Below are 23759 nucleotides of genomic sequence, written 5' to 3'. Positions count from 1 at the left end.
TCTCTGTGCTACCGTGGCAGGGTAGGGGTTCCAAGCAGTCTCTACTGTCAAACTAAAGAAGAAGCGGTGTTTTTTTTAAAAAATGAATTGTTGGGCTGCCCCAAATGTAAGACCATGTGTATGCAGAGACACACAAATGTATCCGAAGGCACTCTTGTAATATACAAGCTGGACCTTCTACTTCACTTGTGAATTAAGAGGGATTGGTTATGTTTCAAAGAACTAGTATAAGATTACTGAAAAAAGCAACCATGAAGCACACTTTGAATCTGCAGAAGTATTATAGAAATTATCACAATTCATGCAAGTAGGGCTTTTTTGTAGTATGAATCAAATGTTGGCTTTAGGCTTGCTGACATGAGTGTTCACCTGTACAGGAAAAAGTTGTTCTATATGTTCCCAGCCTACAATGAACTGGCCTTGTATAATTACTAGACATTTAGAAGCAGTTGTTTAGGTTGTTTGATTCTCTTTCCATAGCTAGTTTGTGAAGCTGACAAGATATTTTTTTTAAAAAAATATACCACTTTGGTTCTCAATAATGAACAAGGGAATGTTGGCATTTATTTCTTACCCCTGAAAGTTCAGTCAGGGCTGAGTTCATCTCTTGGTAGCTGGCAGGAACAGTCTGTTGAATATCTGCATAATACCTGATTAGGTTTGGGAAGGAAGGCAAACATTAGTAAATAGACAAAATAAAAAATAGGGAAGACCAGCTCTTGGGATAAATGCTTCAGATCATTTATTCTATCAATCACTTTCCCCCCCCCCAAACCTTTGCAACTCTAAGATGAATGGTCTTCAACTCTCAGAATCCCCCAGCCAGCATTCATCTTGAAGTTGCCCAGTTTAAGAAACACTGATTAAATGGGGTTGAACCATCACTCCTAATATCTCTTATCTTGCTAGCTAGATTTGTCAGGGACTGTACTTCAGTAACATAAGAAAAGTCACAAGTTTTCCATCATTGTTAGTAGCTATCCAGAGTCAATATCAGTGGCTAGGCATGTTAATATATATTTCCCCCCCCACCAAGCAGGATCTCTGAATTATAAAGCTTTTGTGAAACATAAATAAAATAGTTCAAGAGCCATTAATTAAATTGATCTGGTACATTCCACATGCCAGTTTCCATTTGCACCAGGAGTGCTCAAGTAAAAAGGGCTCAGAGCTCAACTATACCCAGGAATTATAGCTTTTTCTGTGGGAAGCCTTCCTCTGCCAAAAATTGACCATCTGTCTTACACATTGTTGGGTTTTCTCTGTTACCACTTTTATTATTTATTTATTTATTTATTTATTTATTTATTTATTTATTTATTTATTTATTTAATTTCTATACCGCCCTTCTGCCGAAGGACTCAGGGCGGTGTACAGGGCAATAAAATGCAATAAAAATACAATATACAAAAGTTAAGATAAGAATTAAATAGAAAAGCCCAATTGCAATAAAATTAATTAAAATTACAATTAAAATTAAAATACCCCAAACCCATCAGACCAGGCCGGCTTGTTCAAATCTCTTCTTAGAGACTGGCAACATTTGTGGAAAACTAGCAGTATCGATAAACAAATGATAGATGCCAACTGTTAAGTTTCCCTTTTTATTTCATAAGATTTCATAAGCTGAAAAGATTTTCAGTCCTTGCGATGTGTATACATGAGAGGGGAGATTTATTGCCAATTCATAATTGTTAGAAGACATGGAGTAAAAGTTGTACGTTATGTTTTTCATTTCACCAAAGTGCAGAAAAACTGTAGAAGCCCAGCTTCCTTTCAATGTCTTCATTAAATACCTGACCCTGGTTATACAGATAATGTTTGAAACTGAAATGTTAATGCAGAGTCTGAAATCTCTTAACGCCAAAAGAGCAGGCTATATCGGATTTCGTATTGCTGGAAATGTTGGGGTTAGGAAAAGCAAACTATTGAGTGCACCATCTAATTTCTTGTTCCTTTGTAAATGCTAATAATAGTAGAGCATTATGCAAAAGCAGGGAAGCCGTACAAATTTGCAAAGAAGCTGCAAAGTAATCTTTCCTTATTTGTTTTACTCACTATCTGTGCGCAGGTCCCTATCATCATCACCTGTTGTTTTCATGAAGGGTGCTTTTTAAACGGTATTTTACATTTTGCTCTCACTTACTTCTCCACCATTTGTTTGTAGTGTGGGATTTCCCTGGCATAGAGTAGTTTGTTGACTGGTGAGTCCTGACATAGGAGAGATAAGCAAGAAATAACAGAAGGTGGTTTTTAAAAAAGCGAGTAAAAAGATATCCAAGCATCATATATTACGTTTCTTGTTCTAGTCATTGAGAATTACAATATATGAATTGCCATCTAATGTACTGGAGAGGCTTGCAATTGGGAAAGCTAAAGTACTGGATACTGGTTTATTTTTTAGGCTGGCCAGGGATAAGTTTGCAAAGAGAATTGCACTGCTGTTCTGTATCCATATGATGCATCAGTCAATAAATATTGGATTTGCACAAGAGAAAGCTGGGTTCAAATCTTCCACTAACCATAATGTGTTTCATATGTCGGTGGCTCAGTGTATGGTGCACATCTAATCAATTGTGAATCAATCATGGTAAAAACGTCATGTGATGTGCAAATTCAGTCAGCTTCCAAAATCAAAATTGAAGTCATTAACAACCATGTCACTATTTTGTATAGTGGTATTAGCTGCCTGATTTCTATTGAATTAAGATACACATTTTAAAATAAAAAAGGAGAAAAAAAGTCCAACTCAAGCATTCTACAGTATATGAGCAGGGCTTATGTTCCAAAGCCTGTTCTAAATGCGGTTTGCTGCATAGTTGGTATAAAGTTAAGCAAAAAAGAGAAAATAAGAAAGAAAGGTTAGTGTCTTAGCTGCTCCACACCAAAGATGAAGTTGCAAGGCTTCTACTTAAGGAACATGACTTCTAGGGCATGGCTTTTCAACCGGTGGTACGTGTACCACTAGTGGTACGCAAGCACCTGGCTGGTGGTACACGGCATCGCCTGCCTCCCCACCACCACCCCCGCGCTCCGCTCCTTTCCAGCTCACTTGCTGCCGGAAAGCATGCTGCTTGGCAGCGGCCTGCAGGAACCTTACAGAAGGTGCGTGCAGGTGCAGAGCGAGACCCCGCCCTCCCCAGGGACTTCTTGTAGAGCAACCAGATTGACTTCTGATTGGCGCTTCTTCAGGGCACACATGGCCGGGAAGGCGTGTCGGAGTCCCAGGTACTGGTAAGGCGATCGGCCCACTCCTCCCCCATCTCTCGCCAGCCCTGGGAGAGCCCCGCGCGAGCGCCTCGCCAGCTGCCGAACCCTGCCTTTTGAGCAGGAGTGGCATTGCCCTGCTTGCCCTTGACCACCTCCGCGGGTGCTGCTCTAGCACGGAGAGGGCAAGGCTGGTCCCCGTTCGGCCCGCCATCCCCAGGAGAGCCCCGCACGAGTGCCTCGCTGGCCGCCAAACCCTGCCTTTTGAGCAGGAGCAGCTGTCGAGCCCTGGGCTCGACAATCAACTGGGTTTGGGGGGGGGGAATCCGTGAAGCAACCCAGCTACCTGGCCTGCCAGCCGCTCATTGCTCCGCCGATCAGCTGGGAGGCTGAGACTCCGGATTTGAGCTGCTGACAGAGCGCACTGCAGGGAAGACGCGCCAAAGCTCGGCCTGGAACCTCCGCTGCCGGAAGCCTGCTTGTAAAAAGTGGGGCAGCTGGCAGCAGCTGCTCACAGTGCCGGGCAAGAGCAAGCAGGGAACGGCCACTATGAAGCTCCAGGCTCGACAATCAACTGGTTGGGGGGGGGGGGAAATCCGTGCAGCAAACCAGCTGGGAGCAAACCAGCTCCGCCGATCAGCTGGGAGGCTGAGACTCCGGATTTGAGCTGCTGACAGAGCGCAGTGCAGGGAAGACACACCAAAGCCAGCCGCTCATTGCTCTGCCGATCAGCTGGTTTGCTGCGCGGATTCCTCCCCCCACACCCACCAAGTTGATTGTTGAGCTTGGGGCTTGATAGCGGCCTTGCCCTGCTTGCTTTTGGCCAGCGCTGTGAGCAGCTGCCGCCGCCCGCCCCACTTTTTGCAAGCCCCGTTATGCCGCCGTCGCAGGCTTCCAGCAACGAAGGCTCCGGGGCGAGCGAGATTGCCAGAACCGTGAATCGGCGTTTGCTCAGAAATGCCGATCTCGCTTCCTGCACATCCCGCTTGCTTACAGAAAGCAAGCTGAAAGCGAACGAGCGAGATTGCCAGAACCGCGAATCGGCGTTTGCTCAGAAACGCTGATCTCATGCTCCTGCAATCTTCCTCAGTTTCAGCTTGCTTTCTGCAAGAGAAAGCCAGCCGCATTGGCGAGTGCCGCTGTAACACGGAGAGGGGGAGGCCAGTCCCCGTTTGGCCCGCCAACCCCGGGAGAGTTAAGTGGACATCAGGTTTCTTGGTAAAAATGGATTTGGAAGGAAGGAAGGAAGGAAATGAGAATGGGAGGGAGGGAGGGAAGGAGGAAAGGACAAAGAGGGAGGGAAGGAAGAAAGGAAGGAAAGAAGGAAGGGACAATGGGAGAGAGGGAGGGAGAAGAAAGAGGGAGAGAGTAAGAGGGAGAGAGAGAAGGAGAAAGAAATAGGGAGGGAGAGAGAAAAAGAAAGGGAAAGGGAGAGAGAGGGAGAGAGGGAGAAAGAAGGAGAAAGAGGGAGGGAAATAGAGGGAGAGAAACGGAGAAATAGAGGGAAAGAGAAAGAGAGAGAAAGAGGGAGGGAGAGAGAAAGAGGGAAAGAAAGGGGGAGGGAGAGAGAGAAAGAGGGAGAGAGAGGAGAGAGAAAGAGGGAGAGAGAGAGAGAAAGAGAGAGGGGGAGAGAGAGAAATTAAATTAGTAACATGGTTGTTAAGTGAATCTGGTTTCCCCACTAACTTTGCTTGTCAGAAGGTTGTAAAAGGCAATCACATGACCCTGGAACAATGTGACATTATAAATATGAATCAGTTGCCAAGTATTCAAATGTAAATCACATGACCCTGGGTATGCTGCAATGGTCATAAGTATGAAAAATGGTCATAAGTCACTTTTTTCAGTGCCGTCGTAACTTTGAACAGTCACTAAGCGAATTGTTGTAAGTCGAGGACTACCTGTACTTTATCATTTTTTTTCCTTTTTTTTTTGGTCACGCTTTTGACACCTAGCTGGGTGACTGGTGGTACTCGGACATTGCCTTATCCTAAAAGTGGTACAATGGGTGAAAAGGTTGAAAAGCCCTGTTCTAGGGAATCTTTGGCCTTACTACCCCTTTATATTCTAAAATTTGTTTCATACTGCTTCAAAATCTACCATGCTTAAACTTTGTCCCACATTATAATATAAGTTTGCCACTAAAGAGAAAAAAACTATCATGTTTAACAGGCTCGGAAGATAACCTTCCTCAGAAAAGCACCTTGTAGCCATGCTGAACATCAAATCCCACAACTGCTGGCCATTTCAATTATATTTGTTTGGAGAATACTACACAAGGAAGGGGGGATACTACATGAGGTAGACTAGTTTCTTAAACTTAAACATTTTTCTCTCAGGACTCCTTCCCACTCTTATGGAGGATTCGAAAAGAGCTTTGTTTGGATTATATTTATCTATGTTTACCATAGTAAAAGTTAAAATGTATGCATTTCTAAAGTATTGAATTGAGTAAAAATAACAATACTAAATCCCTTAAGTATTAATGTAAATAAATGAAAAAGTTCTATATATTTTAAAAATAAAAAAAGAGAAAAGTGACAGTGTTTTACATTTTTGTAAGTATTTTCAATACCTGGCAAATAATTTGGATTTTGCAGACCCCTGAGAGGATCTTGGGGGATCCCCAGGGTTTCTAGAGCCACATTTTAAGAAATACTGAGTTAGAAGAGCAAAACATGAAGGGAAAACATTCTCCAAAATCCCATTTATGAGTGGAGACCACCTAATCAACTTGAGCCAAGTTCATTCTAATAATGCTGGGAACAGAGTACAAGATTCTGCCTATTTTGAAGGAGGCTACAGAAAACATATAATAAATGCTGCCTGTCATAACATGGATTAGATTTTCTGCCTATAGTGAGATAAGCATAACAATGAAGTGAAGGTCAACACTAATCAGTTTTATGGTTAGTTCTTCCTAGTTCCCACTTAAAAATTATAAGTGCTGATTTAGGATAATTCATGAGCCAGCATCTCCAAATGCCTAAATAAGCTATGAAGGAAGTTTACTTCATAGAGACTTGTCTTTACTGACTGGGAAATTTGTACCAGGCTGTACCAGTTTTACATGACAAGATCGCCTCCATATGGGGGGGGGGAACAGCTCCTGAACTTGGAAGATCTTGTTAGGAGGACAAAAAAAAACAGAGTTGTTTTACTCACACTCTCATTTTCTATATGAACGGGTTATTTTTTTCCCCCTGGATGACGGAACATTGTATTTCTAGCCTCAACTAGTAGCCCAGTGACAGAGTTATATTCATCAGTGATAAAAATTTGTATGTTTCATCTCATTAAACCCTTCCAAATCACATAGAGACAATTTACAAGCCCCACTGGAGGGTTAAATATGTCACACTCATCCAGTAAGCTCTCCCCATATTTAGAATATGGCTAAGGGCATTCCCATGAGAGAAATGAAAAAGAACACCTGTTACTGTGAAAGACGCAAGATACCGGTAAGTAAACAATTTAGAGTCAGACAACGAATAGGAAAAAAAGTGTAAAATCCTAAGTACTAGTGACTATGTCATGCAATTGACCTCCTGAACTCAATGGACTTCACTTCCAGAAGATGTGGGGGCAATGACTGGCCTATGATAGCTTTTCAAGAGACCAATTTGGAGAGATTTATAGCTTTGTTAGGGATACTTTGCTGCAAATAATAAAAGCAAAGAGGCAGTGGCTTAATGCTAATGTCATGTTCAAGGATTTAAAAAGCCTCACCCCTTGCTTTTTTTGGAGCTTTCCAACTGTGCTGGCCAGGCTGCCATTGAGAATACAGCACTGGACCAGATGGTCTGATCCAGGGAGGAAGGGTACAAACAACCTGCTGGGCTACTGGTGCATTTAAGAGCATGTGATGGATGCATTCACAAAATGGCTCTGGCAGGGAGACTTAGCTATTTGGAAAATGGCTACCATGACAAGTCAAAATAGAACATAAACTAGTACTGTGTTTCTCGACCTTGATAAATTTAAGATGGGTGGACTTCAATTCCCAGAATTCCCTAGCCAGCTTGCACTTGCATTTTTGTAGATAAGTAGGTAACATATGCACTTAATTAATGTATGTATGTAGATATGTATGTGACTGATGCTTTGTTTTGCAGTCTAGCAGCTTTCTAATTAATTATTTAAGGAAACCTTTCAAGAGTCAAGGGATAAGGCTACCAAATCTGGATAGTAAAAATCTAGGTGACTACTAGATAGCATCACAGGGATATAGGAAAGTTTAATTATTTTACTATCCTCTCTCACGTAACAGAGTGAGCGCCTGTTACTCGTCCCAGCTTCTGCCAACCTAGCAGTTCAAAAGCACGTAAAAATGCAAGTAGAAAAATAGGGACCACTGCGGTGGGAAGGTAACAGCGTTCCGTGCGCCTTTGGCGTCTAGTCATGCCGGCCACATGACCACGGAGACGTCCTCGGACAAGCGCTGGCTCTTCGGCTTTGAAACGGAGATGAGCACCGGCCCCTAGAGTTGGAAACGACTAGCACGCATGTGTGGGGGAACCTTTACCTTTACCTTTTACTTGCAGTTTATAGTGGAAGTATCTGAGTATACGTTGGTACCTGCAGTTATCATGCTGCATAACTCTGCAGGGAAGCTATATTAAAATTTGTACACAGAGGGAGTAGAACTGATGAATATCTACGTATTTTCAAATACTCAGCCTGTTTCACGTTCAAATTATTTTGGTTTCTTACAGGCTAAAATCAGCTGATTCAAAGGGATCCCATCTGAAGAACTTTCTCTTTTATCGGACAATTTTTTTTGGAGTGCTTATAACCCTAACAATTATTTTTTCTAAGACCAGAGAAGGACACTTCTGAAAGGAAATGTAGCAGGATGTCAGATACGCTGGAGAAACTTTTGAGAAAGAGATTAGACTAGTAATTTGAATGAAATGAAAATGCTTATATCTAAAAAAGACAGCATCTTCAAAGGGCTAAAAAAAAGGGCCGAGGGAAGCAACATATTATTTAGTTACCCAAGAGGAAGCAACAGCAAGGATTGGTCTGGTCTGACCAGTTCTGCAGGATATTATGGGAGACTGTGGGAAAGCAATTTTTGCAGCAAAAATGAGAAGTAAAAACTGTTTTGCAGAATATCACCTCATCTCACCTCCTTTCTAGAGCTTTAGACTTTTCAGGCAAATGAGAAAGCATTTTATAAATAATATTCCTTAGACATCTGATTATTACTTGTATTGGACTAAGCAATGGTTAAGAAGGTTTATTTTTTACGAAAATGGCTTTTTAAAAAAACAATACAGTGCTTGACAGTCTATAATGTATTAGACCTTCCTCAGGGAATTATAAAAATATAAATTTTATAAAATTATAAAATATAAACGAAGACTGAAAAGCTTAAAATGTGGGTCTGTTTCCAGAGAGCAGATAGATAGATAGATAGACAGACAGACAGACGGACAGACAGACAGACACACACACACACACACACACACACACACACACACACACACACACACACATATATATATATATATATATATATATATATATATACACATACACACACACACATACACACACACACACACACATATCCCTAAGCATGCACAAAATATTTATTTTGTTTTACCCTGGTATAATATAACCAGAGGAAAAATGAAAAATAGTGTTGATAGGTAATCTTTGACTTGCAACTATTCATTTAGTGACTGTTTGAAGTTACATCACTGAAAAAAATGACTTATGACCATATTTCACGCTTAAAACTGTTGCAGCATCCCCATAGTCATGTGATCAAAATGTGGACCCTTGGCAAGTGACTCATATTTATCATGGTTATAGAGTCCAGGGTCATGGGTTTTGCAACCTTCTGACAAGCAAAGTCAGTGGAGAAGCCGGATTCACTTAACAAGGGTCATGGGTTTTGCAACCTTCTGACAAGCAAAGTCAGTGGAGAAGCCGGATTCACTTAACAACCTGGTTACTAACTTAACAACTATGGCAAGAAAAGTAATAAAATGGGGCAAAAAACTCTCTTGCTTAGCAATGGAAATTTTGGGCTCAATTGTGGTTGCAAACTGAGGATTAGTTGTATATTAGAAAGAAAGAATACAGACCAAAATCCTTTAGTCTTGATATAGAGACCAAAGGCTGATGTGCCCCCATAAGCATCCTGGCCATCTCCAATGTCATTATAAATAAAAACAAAAAGATTTGAAAGACCCACGTGACAGTTTTTCCAAGGGCAGAAATGCATGGGTCCATCCCCCTCAGCCACTGAAAAAGTGACCTCATGCCCACCCTTTTCTACTTCATATCAAAAGGAGTGTTCTGTAACCTCCTAAAAAGGTAAAGGTTCCCCCGCACACGCGTGCTAGTCGTTTCCGACTCTAGGGGCCGGTGCTTATCTCCGTTTCAAAGCCGAAGAGCCAGCGCTTGTCCGAGGAAGTCTCCGTGGTCATGTGGCCGGCATGACTAGACGCCAAAGGCGTACGGAACGCTGTTACCTTCCCACCGTGGTGGTCCCTATTTTTCTACTTGCATTTTTACGTGCTTTCGAACTGCTAGGTGGGCAGAAGCTGGGATGAGTAACAGGCGCTCACTCTGTTATGCGGCACTCGGGATTCGACCCGCCAAACTGCCGACCTTCTGATCGACAAGCTCAGCGTCCATCCTAACTAACAACAGTGCACCATGGAAAGAACGTTCAGTATCCCCTCCACTGACAGATTGCTGCCCTCCATAGCTATTTTTTCCTCAACTTCACCGATGAAATAGTGAAAAGGTGGGCCTGCCCTTAAAAAAATAAAGTCAAATTCATCTGAGTTCTGCCATTTTCCCTATCTAGCCAAGCGTCAGACAAAATTGAAAACCAGTTTGCTTAAGTGGTTATGGCACCGGGCTAGAAACCAGGAGACTCTGAGTTCTAGTCCTGCCCTAACCATGAAAGACAGTTAGGTGACTTTGGGCCAGTCATTTTCTTCAGCCCAATTCACCTCACAGGAAAGGTGTATTAGGTATGTTTTCTACCTTGAGTTATTTATAAAAACAATAAAGGAGGGATAAAGAAGTCTAAAAAAAATGTAAAACTATGATATTTTTTTAAAAAAGATCAAACTAAAAGAAGGAAAGGAGCAAGGAAATCTTTTAATTTACTAATTCAACCAGTTTCATTTTTATCTGATTTATGAGTGAGTTCAGCAGCATAACGGCATATAGTCTATAGTATATTATGCCAATTGGTTATTTCCCAAGTATATACAGTAGTGTTAATGTAATTCATATTTACTTGAAAGTAGAATTGTTTGGTCCACTATTTTAGATACCATGACACAGGGAGAAAATTACATTATAAATTTACATATCTGCAAGGGAAAGTTTTTAGGTGTGGGAAAGGATAGGTTTTGCAATCTAGAACATTAAGCCAAGTGATGTAACTCAACTAGAAGTTCCTGAAAGGGAAATGGACATGAGTTTGATGGGTGTAAAGCCATTCCCACACACCATCAGCAAAAGGATTGTTGAAGTCAGCATTTCTGCAGGAGGGTTTGAAGCTGGCCAAATCCAATGCATGAAATCTTGAAACCACAATGATGCTTAATGCCTTAAAACTAATCTGAAAGCGGAAAGATATTCAGGCTCATGCATTAGGCCTCTTGTATTATAGAATTCCAAAACAAATATTAAAAATGTGAAGTTTTATTCATATTTGAAATTAATTAGCCTAGTGCTGGTGAGGATACATCACCTTAACTCGTCTTTATTAACAACTTCAACTTCTTCCAAGAACACTCTAGTAATTTCCCAGTTTCTATTCATCTTATCTATTGTCTTTTTACTTCCCTCAATAAATAATGATTTATTTTTTAGTTGTCATTCACTCATACTGCATATCTGAAGTAAAATATGTGAATTTCTGCTTGGTGCCATTGCAAGATAACAATTACCCTTTATTTATTCCAGGAGTCATTGATTGGTTCCCTTTGTCTTCCATTATACCATAAATAGCCATCTCCAAGTCCATAATTTCAGTGTCTATATTACTTTATTCTTTCTTACAATATCCAGTTTTCACAGCTCATTACATTTAGAAATATCACTATCAATCATAAACTTGCTAATCTAAGTTCATCACTGCTTTATTTCTTGATCAAGGGTTGATCAGGAATTACTTAGAAGTCCTGAACTTCATTACTAAAGAACCTGAGGAATTATAGAAAGAGCTACAGAAAGAAAATGTTAACGATGGTTGTAAAAAGAGACTGCCAAAAATAAACAGAGGGAAGAAACCAAATTGGATGTCAAAACAAATTGTGAAATTGCCAAGAAGGGAAGAAAGCCAAAACCCACAAAGACAAAAATATCACGGGGAATATCTACGTGATTACTAGGAGTCAAAAATGACTTGATGGCACATAATCAATCATCCATAGGATTTTTTTTACTTTTCCAGCATAGCACCAATTTTAACTTATTCTTAAAACCAAGAATGCAAGGCTATCTATCATTTTCTTTTTCTTTACCACCAGTTACAAATAGTATCATCTACATATCACAAACCACTAAATGTTTTGCCCTCTAATTGTGATTCCAGCTGTGTTCTTTTTTATTCCAAACATTGGGTTAATATGCGTTCTTGCCTTTCTCTCAGTCCCACCCCTATTCTGAACCACTTTGTTTCCCAAACTCAGTTTTTAACAGGATCTCTTTATTCGCTTGTAATGTCAAATGTGTAATTTAAGAGGACCTTATATCCTTAAGGAAGGGTATACCCTATTGTGGACAGGCATATTTCCCGAAATCCAGCCTCCAGAATCAACAGCAACATTATCTTATTTGCATTTAAGCTTAGCTTGTTCTGTCATACAGAATGCTTTACAGCCTGAATCCATTAACAGGGGTGTCAAACTCAATTTCATTGAGGGCCGCATCAGCATTGCGGTTGCCCTCAGGGGGCCGGGTGGGTATGGCCTGGGTGGGCATGGCCTACTGGGTGGGTGTGGCTAGAGTGCGTATGGCCTACTGGGTGGGCGTGGCCAGCTCTACATCATTCGAATCAAGGGTGCCTATGGGGGCCTGGGCAGGAGTGGGACAGATCTGGGGGTCTCTGGCAGAAGGGGGGTCTCTGGGCCAGGGCCAAGGCAGTGGGGGCCGTTCCCTCACTGTTTCCAGGATGGCTTCGCGGGCCGCATGAAACCACTTCGCGGGCCGCATCCGGCCCCCGGGCCTTGTGTTTGACATGTCTGCATTAGAAGCTCTGTAGCCATCCAATCCTATAACTTACAGGAAAGTAAAGCTTTAAGTGAATATTATTTGTATATTGATGTCAGTTAGCATCAAACCTGTGAATTATCCTGGCAGCTTTATATCAAATACTGTGGTGGACGACAGAACCTTGCACACTAACGTCACATGCACTCAAATTCAAATCTGTCTCCCTGTTTACTCCATGTGCACATATGCAGACTTACCCTGCCAACTTTGTGTTCAGCGGTTGTGCACGCATCAATAAATGTCTGAGCAATGACAGTGAGGTTTGCATCCACATTATCAGAGACACGCACATCAAAAATGAATTGTGGGTTCTTGAGTGTATTCACCCAGAAGCGCAGCAGCAGACTTGAGTCGGATGAAAGAAAGAAAAAAATACGTTAAAATTGAAGGATCCATGACATCTTCCATCTGCTAATCTTCAGCCTTTGAAACCTCTTATCTTCCTCCAATCTTGACTAAATCCGCCTTGGATCGGCCCATGCAAATCTCACCTGTTGGTTTTCCAGATATGCAAAGTCTCGGGTTCAGTAACCCCATGCCGTGTTGCCAACTCATCCAATAGGTCAAATAGATACTTGACAGCAATTGGTACCGGGCGGTTTACACTCAGGACTGCCTGGAACACATCGTCCACAAACTTCTGTAGTGTTCCCTATGGAGGGTCAAGAGGAGGAAAAGAAAGGCCTTAGAGACATGCTGCTGCATTTTTTTTCAAGGAATGAAAAATGCAAAATGCCAATATTTAAAAGTTGCATGTATGACAACACCACCATTGCATTCCTGACGCTTGCAACCTCTAGGAAGCCCTAGCTGATTTAATGCCATGTCCTACTCTTTCCAGATTTTTTTTATCCAAGAGCTGGTCCATAAGGGGAGATCTTGTCTATCTAACTGCTCTTTGGCAATTAATTTTGTTTAAATCGACTTAAGAAACATTTGTCTGACTAAGTCAGCTTCTCAGGATTTAATTTTAAATTGTTCTCGTGTCTCCCTGTACCATATCGTGGTCAGGTTCCAGCTTAGCTGTTTGCGCGGTCTCATTTAAAAGTACATCCAGGATGCTCGCAATACAATGCAGAGCTAAACAGCGCAAAAGCCTAGAGGAGAAGTGTGAACTGCTTCCTTGCAGGGAAGCTGGTTTCCCTTTTCTCCTTGTCTTGACAAGCCCTTGGGAATCCTAATGGTGAAGCCGCTGCTCTAAGGCTCTCTGCATTGGAGAACTCAATGGGATGGCTGGGAAAAGGCATTTCACAAAGACCATGCTTGTCTCTTACCTTCATGGAAAGCAGGCGAGTGAGATAGATCTCAGGAATGGCCTTTGCCCGCTCTCGTAGGCTGCTGCGCCGGCCCTGCTGCTGCTTTGTGGCTTCTGGTTCTTCTGTTGGCTTTACCAAGTGCCAGAGGCGTAGGCCCCCCTCCTCTCCGTCCTCTAGCATTGGGGTGTCTGGAAAGGAAGCAGTGAAATCCATCTGGCTATAAATGAGACAAACCAACCCCTCCTTCACCACCATTTTCCTGACAGCCATCTTGCCCCGGGGATGCAAGAATTATCCGTATTACAACCTCGGATAACATCAGTAGCTGCGATCAAAAGTGTGGGAGAAAGGAGGAGGAGTATAAGGAGGAGGCTCAGTAAATCTTTGAGGCGACCACTGCATCCCAAAACAAGGTAGACAGAAGCCAGTCTATATAATCACTGTTGACAATGTTAGCTGAGTAAAGAAACATCTGGGAATCTCAAACATTTACAAATGGGAGGGGTGATTGATTGCATGCTTCCTGGTGCCCTCCTAATCTGCCGAATGACAACTCCCATTATTCTTCAGGCAATATAGTCACTGATGTTAAGCACCAGTTAAGCGGTGCTGAACGGCAAAGAAGATACCATGTTATCTAAGGTAGCAGTGGTTCAAAACCAATTTTTTTCCCCTTTGTCCATGAAGAACCAGAATCGGATGGATTCATTTAACCCAAAAAGAACCACATTACGGCTTACAAACAATGCAGGAACCCACACCTCTGCTCTGAGAGACTCACTTTCTCCGAAGAAGAAGTTTTGGCCTGTGCCTTGGGAAATGTCATTGTGAAGGCGGGGAATGAGACTGACCGTGGCCCCATCAGGAACCTGTGGAAAGAGGAAATGGAGGACTGCAAGCAATGAAAAATGGTGAGGCCCAGCAGAGTGGCTGTGTCTGCTAGTATGATATATATAAAACCAGCTAGCACTGTCTAATGTAGGGACGAATAGTTGTTATCTTCCAAGGGCTGCATTTTCTATTTAGGTGCCCAGGGCTGCAGAAAAGTGATGGGGGGGCAACATTTTCCTGATTGGTGGAGGATTTCCAGTTTAGAAATAGCAAACGCTATGCCCCATTTTGCTATTGCACAGCAAATACTATGCAGTATTAAACCACATGGAAGCTTAAGATATTCATTTTCCTTGTTGGGGGTGGGTTGGTAAAAATGGATTGGATTTTCTGTATTTTTGTTGTTGAAATTTGGCGGCATATTCTTAAGACTGCGATCATAAAACTGGGGAATGCACATGGCCTGCAAATTGTTGCTCCTAGCCTCTCTTCCCCCCACCCTTCTTTTCTTCATTGTCATCTCATTTGCTCACTATACCTTGTAATGTTGCAATGTGTTGAACCTCTTCCACTGGTTCTGCATGACTGAAGTCAGATCCTCATCTGAAAGGGTCAGGTGGCCAGCAACCCCTGAGCGCCATTCTGAGGGTGGGCAGGAGGGAGATAAGTAACAGGTAAGAGACTCGCACTTTCGTGTCCTCCCCTTTCCCTCAAACCTCCACAGCACAATCGGTGAAGCCACAGTCTGGGCCACAACAGTACGCAAATAAATGAGTCAACCTCATCTAACTGGGATGACTAAGGAAGGAGGTATTTTACCTAAGTCAAGAGAATGCACAGAAGGCCGCTGGGAGAAAGGCACACCCTTGAACACCTGGTCCAAGATTTTTTCCTTCACTTGGGTGATAGTATCTGTGTCAAGGACACGGGCTGGGATACGCTGCGTTTCGGCCCCGGCCCCAGGCGCTCCCCGCACCAAGACTGTCAGAGTGAGAGGCCGATATTCCACATCCTCTCGGAGAAGCCGGCTGTCATTCAGAGTCCGCTTGGCCTTGCCTGTCACAGCATCCACTGGGCCTTTATCCACCTGGTACTTAATGGCACGGAAAAGCATGTACAAGGGTTCACCAGCTACCTCCTGCAGCAGGAAAGACAGAATGGATGAATCTCATTCTCTGCAGTTGAAACAATCTTCAGTGGCATACTGTGTTCCCTCAGGAGTTCCAGATACAAATAGTCCTCAACTTAAAATGGTTCGCTTAGTAACCATTCAAAGTTACAACTGGCCGGAAAAGTGGCTTATGACCGTTTTTCACACGTATCAGCATTGCAGCATCCCCATGGTCATGTGATCAAAATTCAGCTATTTATGATGGTTGCAGTGTCCCAGGGTCATGTGATCCCATTTTCTGACCTTCTGAAAAGCAAAGCCAGATTCACTTAACAACCGTGTTACCAATTTACCAACTGCAGGGATTCACTTAACAATTGCGACAAGAAAGATTGTAAATTGGGACAAAAGCCACTTAACAAATGTCTCATGTAGCAACAGAAATTTTGGGCTCAATTGTGGTCATAAGTTGAGGACCACGTCCCTTGACTTTAAAAAATCTTTTTTAAAAAACAAAAACAAAAAAACCCCAGATCATTTTCAGTCATTCTGATCAAGCACAAAACACAAGCGATGATATTACCTTTTAAACAGAAATAGACATTCATCAGTGAGAGTATTTATGAAGGGTGTGAGTAATAACCATAAAAGGGGATAGACAAGATTTTCACTAGCTCAAGGAAGAGCTTAAATTCTTTGCACAATTCCAACTCAAAGCAGAATACACTGTTAATCAATCAGTTATTGCTCTGACCACAATTGTAATAACAGGACCTAGCATAAAAAGGGAATAAAATTGGTGATAATAAGAGGAGGAAAAAAGAAAAAGGCATATGAAAGAAATAAGATGGAACCAACTGTATAATTAAGAGTTTAAGGATTTCTAATTTAAAGCATGGCAAATGTAATAACTTGATTGGTATCTGAATATGCTGTTCAAATAAGCAAAATAAGCAAAAGCAGCCAAATTTCCCTAGGTTGCATGGCTTATCAGATTCAGAAAACCTTATCTTTCAAAGTGTAAAATTGGGGGTGGTTTACGTTTAAAAGTTTCTACCTGTACTAAAGTAAAAGGCTGACTGTTGTATAAAATAGACTGACTGTGTGGGAAAAGAAAGAGAATTTATGTACAAACAAAAATACATTTGTAGCAACTAAGGCAATCTCTTTTGGCTTCTTTGTCTTACTGCTGGTGAATACTTTTTTTGGCAATTCAGAAAGATGATGGATGGATGGGAGCACTGAGGAGGAAGACTAGGGAATGACAGGAGGGAAAGTGGCAAAAAATGTTACAGTAAAATTTGCAAATAGATCTGCACAGCAGAAAAGATCATACAACAGATTGGTTGCCAAGATGTAGGCCTCTTCTACCATGAACTGAAGGGATGTAGTCACCCACGTGAAGGATTTTGGAAAGTACAGTGAGAATGAAATAGAGGGGAAATAATCCACAGAGAATTTCTCCATGGGAGGGCAATGAAAACCAGTGTAGTATGGTTGAATTATTAAAACCTAGATCCAAACTCTCCAGGGCAACACAAAAGATATAGGTTGATTATTTTCTGTTTTTTCTGCACAACTTATTCACAGGTGACTCTGCTCACTGGGGGAAAAGTTGTGAGGATCAGTGGAATAGCAGAAAAAAACAGAAGTTCCTTTTAGAATCGGCAGACTAAAAAGCCAGAAATAAATCAAGTTACATTTAAGAGGATGTTATTTGATTGCCCAGAAAGAGGAACAGAAAGCGTAGTAAGATGTTTCTCAGATTTTCAACAGATTTCAGTACTAGGCATAAAGAGTTTACAACAGGTAAGGAAACAAAATAGCAACACGTTAGCCAAAGGATTCACAATGTTGTAAAGTTAGGCCCATTCCCCTGCCCCTGTCCCCATCAAACCAATTTAAATCTAGATTTTACAATTCAGCATGGTGCCCGGTGCTTACCCGGAGATAGGAGTAGAGACAGATGGACATCCAGTTGGTCAGTAGTTTTTCCACCATGGTCTCTGTCCTATGAAATAATTGCAGAGTTTAACAACGTTACAGGTAATTCTTGACTTATAACAACAGTTGGGACCAGACTTGCCATTACTAAGTGACACAATCTTCAAATGTGATGGCAATTCCTGCAGTCATGGTTGCTGATGTTAAACGAGGACCTCACGGGACCATGACTCCCAATTTCTTGCCACCTCCCTTGGCTTTGCTTTGGGAAGTCAGCAGAGAACCTCAGAAATTACTGATCACATGACTGTACTTGTAAATTTTTGCTGCTACTGCTAGCCATGAGGAATCAATGCTAGCTATGAAAACAGAATGCTTGCTGAATTAGGAACATTAAGAGTAGATGCTGCTATGGAAAGCATAAAGCTACCCATTCTGCAGAAGCAGATAAAGATTTCTTTGGAAGAAGGATACCTGCGCCCACTCTGCATCTATGCGTGATTGCTCCAGGACCTACCTGCGAAGCATGAGCTTAGGATTGCGGGCAACACAGTGGGCAGCCAGATCACTCAGCAGGGTCTGCATGATGTCTGTCAAGTACTCCAGCCGCCCATGGAGAGCCAAAGAGAGAAGTGATGCTGCATGACATCGGTCTCGTTGAGAAAAGGTAGGCTGGGCCTCCAGCGTCCGGATTAACTGCAAACAGCAGGGAGAGAGAGTATCAACTCTGTTGCTAGGGCCCAGAAGATGCCCCTTCTTGCCTCAAGGACAGAGAGTTTCTGAGGGTCAAAAGGGGGCAATTAACAAAGGCAATATCATACTAAAGGTTCCAGCCCTTCCGTATGTGCTTTGCAGCACTGCCTTCATGCACAAACAGGGCAAAATTTGTTGCTGTAATTGTGCAACAGTACTTTCACCATTTGGATGAAAGCATCAGCCTCTGCCCAAGGATGGAAATGCCACTCAAAGCTGAAGTTTAAGTCATCAGCCATTGATGCAGCAGAGAAGAATACTTGTCAACATTCACTGCAGATGAATCGAGGAGATGCCAAATGACCACCTAGAATTGAGTCCCTTCTCATCAGTGTGCAGCTTTGCCTTGTTCTCTCCTCATGTCAACACTGAACGATGCAGTAGAGGTGTTCAGATAGGAGCATTGCTTCCTGTGGTTTATCCTTGTTCCCACATTGGGAGACTTTCCACTTACAATTGGTTTCCAAACACATCTCCGCTCCCGCCAGTGGCACGAGAATCTATTCTGTACCTCGGCTGCTTTCCAGAATCTACCTCCCCGTTTCCCCAGCGTGCTCACTGTCAGCAGGAAGACTTTGCTGTTCAACAGATTGGAGAATTGTCCCAGGCCCTGCTCCACGGTGGCTCGACGGCCCTCGGGCAGGTCCAGCACACGTCTCAGAGGCACGTCCCCCTGAGCCGGGAAGAAGACACGCTGAGCATAGGTGTTGTAGTCCAGGAAAGGGATCCCAGAGCCTTCCAGCTCCCCACTCAAGTCAGTCATTTCAGTCATGAGATCTGAAGCGAGGAAAGGAATTGTGATCAGAGGCTGGGACAGAAGGGAAGGAGGGTAAAGAGTTACGGAAGAGCAAAAAGAAAGAAAGAAAGAAAGAAAGAAAGAAAGAAAGAAAGAAAGAAAGAAAGAAAGAAAGAAAGAAAGAAAGAAAGAAAGAAAGAAAGAAAGAAAGAAAGAAAGAAAGGAAGGAAGGAAGGAAGGAAGGAAGGAAGGAAGGAAGGAAGGAAGGAAGGAAGGAAGGAAAGAAAGAAAGAAAGAAAGAAAGAAAGAAATACAGTACTGAGTCATTCACAATAAGAAATGTGAAGTTTCTAAAACTTTTCATTTTTCTCCCTCCAGCAAATGGACTCTTTACTTTATCTGTGCTTTTCCTCCTTTTGACAACAGCCTAACCCTAACCCCTCCAAAATTAAGCAGGAATTGTAAAACTGCTGTTTATGGACATAGGGACAAGGGTCATTCATCAGCAGGACAATTTTTAGGGCACTGCTTTGTGCAGTGCCTGCTTCTCAAAAGCTCTTCCTGCTCTCTCTTCTTCACAGCCAGGGCACCCCACATGCTCAAACAAGGGTACAGAAATGAAGAATGCAATAGCTTCCCTCTCCCTCTTCCCCCCACTTCCATCCTCCAACACTCTAGTAGTCCTTCCAAACTCTGGGCAAATAAAGTCTCCAGGTGTAATATCCAGGGATTTGTAATTTGGCAGGAAAACAAGGTCATTCCATTGCTAATCAATTCAATGATCATCTAAGAGAAATCCATTTATTAATTTATTAAACTTTTATACCACCCATTTCCCCCATAAGGTGATAAGTAGAAGCGCTTGGTCTTTGCTTGGAAGCCAGGAAGGCTCTCTGGATCCAGGCTGGAAGTGCTTGCTTAGTTGCAGGTACCTCCTTAAAAAGCCACCTCTTTTCTGGGCTGCCACACCTGGAGCCACTTGCAAGTCAAGCAAGCACAATCGGATGGGACTACTTCAACACTTTTGGTTATAATACCACAGTGATTCCTGTATGAACTCTCTCACTTGCTTTAATGGTATGTATGCTAATCCCCTATTCTGAAGTAGAATCCTCTATATTCATAAATTAAGTCTTTCCCCAAATATCTGGTCTGGAGTGGTCAACTGGTAAGAGCAACACATTTCAAAGAAGTCTGTAGCCTGTTAGAGATTGCAGGAAGTCCTCGCCTACCAATGCTAATCGAGACTGGAAACTCTTATCATTAAATGATGTAGTTGTAAGTAAAAAAAAAACCATGTGATCTTGCCGCTTATCAATGTCAGTTTTGGCAACTCCAGTTGCTGCCATTAAACAAAGACTGTGTGGGTCATTAAGTGACAACCGCATGTGACCGCAAGCTGTGTCTTCCTGTTGGCTTCCCCATAGAGGCTGCTTGTCAGAAGCTGACAAGGAAGTTTCCAAATTGCGATCTCATGCCCACAAGGATGCTACAAGAGCCATAATTACAAGGACAGGTTGTAAGAACCTCTTGTTCAGCGTTGCTGTAAGTCCAAACAGTTGCTGAACAGGTGGTTGTTAAATGAGGACCACAGATAAGATTTTAGATCTATAGACAGCTCTTTTCTCACATCCCCTCATTCAAAATCCTTCCACTTTCCTCCAGATTAATTAATCCAATCCTCTCTGTTCAGGTATTCTTGCACATTTGTTATAGTACACATTCATCATCTCCAAGTTCGCACTACCATCTGCTCTGTTGGCTGCAAATAATGGGAGCAATAGCCTAGTACTGGGGTGTCAAACTCAATTTCATTGAGGGCCACATCAGCATTGCGGTTGCCCTCAAGGGGCCGGGTGGGTATGGCCAGGGTGGGCATGGCCTACTGGGTGGGCGTGGCTAGAGTGCGTATGGCCTACTGAGTGGGCGTGGCCAGCTCTACATCGTTCGCATCAAGGGTGCCTATGGGGCCTGGGCAGGAGTGGCACAGATCTGAGGGTCTCTGGCAGAAGGAGGGTCTCTGGGCCAGGGCCAAGGCAGTGGGGGCCGTTCCCTCACTGTTTCCAGGATGGCTTCACGGGCCACATGAAATCACTTCACGGGCCGGATCTGGCCCCCGGGCCTTGTGTTTGACATGTCTGGCCTAGTAGGTCAACCCAGGAGGCATGTTCAGCTGGGGGGAAATTAACTTCATTCCCATTCCATACCAGTGAATTCCTTGCGGCACTGGTCTCCAACGCTGATCTCCATGTTCTCAAGCTGCACTAGGACTTTCTTATAATCACGCAAGGCTTGCTTACTCTTCCGTCTGTCAAGAGATGGAGGAAAAGAGAGACTACTAAGTGTCACAGGAATAAAGGCCCATTGAAGAAAACAACGTTGCTTTCCAGCCTGCATAGCACACCTTCAGAATCACTGGCATGTTTACCTGTACATTAAAATGAGAAGCAGGACTATAACCACCAGCACTGCTGCCCCTACTCCCAGCCCAATTTGGGCTTGTGGGGGGAAGCTAGATGGCGGTTCTGTATCATAGCGGACACGACCAAGATCCAGACGCAGGTTTCCCATCTGCACCTGCAAGATGACAGCATACAAGGTTCATTCCACAGATATACACATATTTGACTGTTGCAATAAAGTGTGAAATCTTGTGCTATTATAAGGACTAACTAATCTATTGAAGCAGAAGCCTGTTACAAAAGCTAGTACAAGGAGACCCTTGCATGAGTCTGGATGACCTCCTGATCTGTGGGCTTCACCTCCTAGAATTCCCAAGCAACAGAGATGCTGGGAACTGAGGTCCATGCACCTGAGGGGAAGCAGACTGGGGAAGGCTGCCCTAAGGTTGCCCGTCTAAGATCACTAAGGGAGGCTGATGAACTGAATTTCTTCACTGAATCCCATTGGAAAGCTTACATTTATGCACAGAAATAATAAAAAAATCAATGTATATTTAATTGGCTGCTATTGCTAACAACTATTCATAGTAAGGATGAGTAAGAATGAGAGAATTTCCAGTATTGGTCCAATTATGATCTGGGGATTCAGCGTACCAGTAAATCGGCAAGAAGGGGACTTGGTCAGGTCTGGAGATCTATTTGTGTAAGGCAAAAGTTTGTAGATTTATTTATTTATTTTATTTTATTTTAATCTCATTTATATCCCGCCCTTCTCCGAAGACTCAGGGCGGCTTACAATCTAAGCACAAATTAAATGTGCTTAGCAATAGCCTTCATTCTATGTATATGCCTGCTTATTAGGGCTTTCGCCCCCCCCCCCAAGCAGCATTATTACAAAGTCAGCTTATTGCCCCCAACAATCTGGGTCCTCATTTTACCTACCTCGGAAGGATGGAAGGCTGAGTCAACCTTTAAATTTAAGCAACTAAACCATAACACCACCTCCTCTCACTTCAGTATTAATCTGGACCTGCTTCTTTTTATTTCTATTGTTGAGTTGCAGGGTCTGGCTATTCATCCAGATAGGTCACAACTTACTAATGGGCTCTGACGCACCATTTTAGAACATATGGAACATGGGCACTTTGATCCAATTATACCACATGTACTAAAAGATAGGAAACACAAATAAAGGGTGGAGAGGTTGATAGCTCCCTTTTTGGCCTACAGTAATTGCATCCACTTTTTCCTTCTTCTCCGAGTATCAGGGACATATTTTATGCACGTATAAGAGAAACTAATGAAAGCCCTTGGTATGAGTAGGAAATAATAGGTGAAAGGAAGCTCAAGAACAAAAATGCAAATATTGCACCTTTATCAGGCATACTGGCATCTACCACATAACTACAAAAGGATTATAGTTCAATATAACTGAAATTGTCATTTTATGCACAGAAATAAAAGAAATCAATGTATACTTGCCTGCCATTATAATAGTTCTGTGTCATTTTTAAGGGGTGATTGACAGCCATGAGGGAACTGCTGCAACCGACCTTTGAGCAAGACAATTTTGGGGATTACTCTGCTCCGTTGCTTAACAATGGTCATGGTCACCCATGCCTTGGTCATCTACCAGGTGAATTTCTGTAATGAGCTCTACATGGGGGCTTCCATTGAAGAGTATACAGAAGTTTCACCTTGGGGCAAAATGCAGTGACATGAGCAGCTATGTGCATCCCTTAAATGGCAGATGTTGCAATTCTGCTCTGCAAGCTGCATTGGTTATCGTTTGCTTCTGAATCCAACTTAAGGTGCTGGTGATGTCCTTTAAAGCTCTTCATGACACAGGGGCTGGTTATTTGAGGGATGGCCTCTCCCCAGTTATATTTGCCTGTCTCAGAAAAGGTATATTGTGGGCCCCATCTGTTAAGGAGCTACCTCTGGCAGGTTCCAAGACATAGGGCTTTTCTGCCCCGTGGAACATCATTTCCCTCGAGGTGAGACTGGCCCCATCCCTGGTAACCTCCAGAAGTCCCTCAAAATGAGACTTGGTTTGGGGATCTCAAGGAAATGCGGAATTGGTGCAATGGTTACATTGCCTGTAACTACATTGAATATTGGTAGAGGACAGGAAGGCCTGGAGGAACATTGTCCATGGGGTCGCGATGGGTCGGACACGACTTCGCAACTAACAACAACAACAACATTGAATATGTTTTCTCCTAGTCTTTTAATAGTACTGATTTTTTTAAAGTTGTGAAATG

General features: G+C 42.7%; 1 protein-coding gene across 7 annotated transcripts in view; it reads right to left on the bottom strand.

Annotated features, from left to right (window-relative positions):
- The window catches only part of PLXNB3 (plexin B3), a 70529-nt gene that overhangs the window by 1962 nt on the left and 44808 nt on the right, over positions 1-23759 (bottom strand). For all 7 annotated transcript variants that reach the window (XM_081315774.1, XM_081315775.1, XM_081315780.1 and 4 more), the window contains 13 exons: positions 21522-21670; positions 21301-21401; positions 18917-19134; positions 18122-18300; positions 17605-17671; positions 15369-15687; positions 15088-15191; positions 14500-14587; positions 13737-13906; positions 12954-13114; positions 12660-12807; positions 2147-2211; positions 575-650 (listed from right to left, as the gene is read on the bottom strand). In XM_081315774.1, coding sequence (XP_081171900.1) covers positions 575-650; positions 2147-2211; positions 12660-12807; positions 12954-13114; positions 13737-13906; positions 14500-14587; positions 15088-15191; positions 15369-15687; positions 17605-17671; positions 18122-18300; positions 18917-19134; positions 21301-21401; positions 21522-21670 — 1845 coding nt within the window. The remainder of the gene's footprint in view (positions 1-574; positions 651-2146; positions 2212-12659; positions 12808-12953; positions 13115-13736; positions 13907-14499; positions 14588-15087; positions 15192-15368; positions 15688-17604; positions 17672-18121; positions 18301-18916; positions 19135-21300; positions 21402-21521; positions 21671-23759) is intronic.

Source organism: Vipera berus, assembly GCF_964194415.1.
Source record: "Vipera berus genome assembly, chromosome: 2".
Classification (NCBI taxonomy): domain Eukaryota; kingdom Metazoa; phylum Chordata; class Lepidosauria; order Squamata; family Viperidae; genus Vipera; species Vipera berus.
The sequence above is the reverse complement of the archived record's forward strand: the minus strand, read 5'-3'. Positions and strand labels throughout refer to the sequence as shown.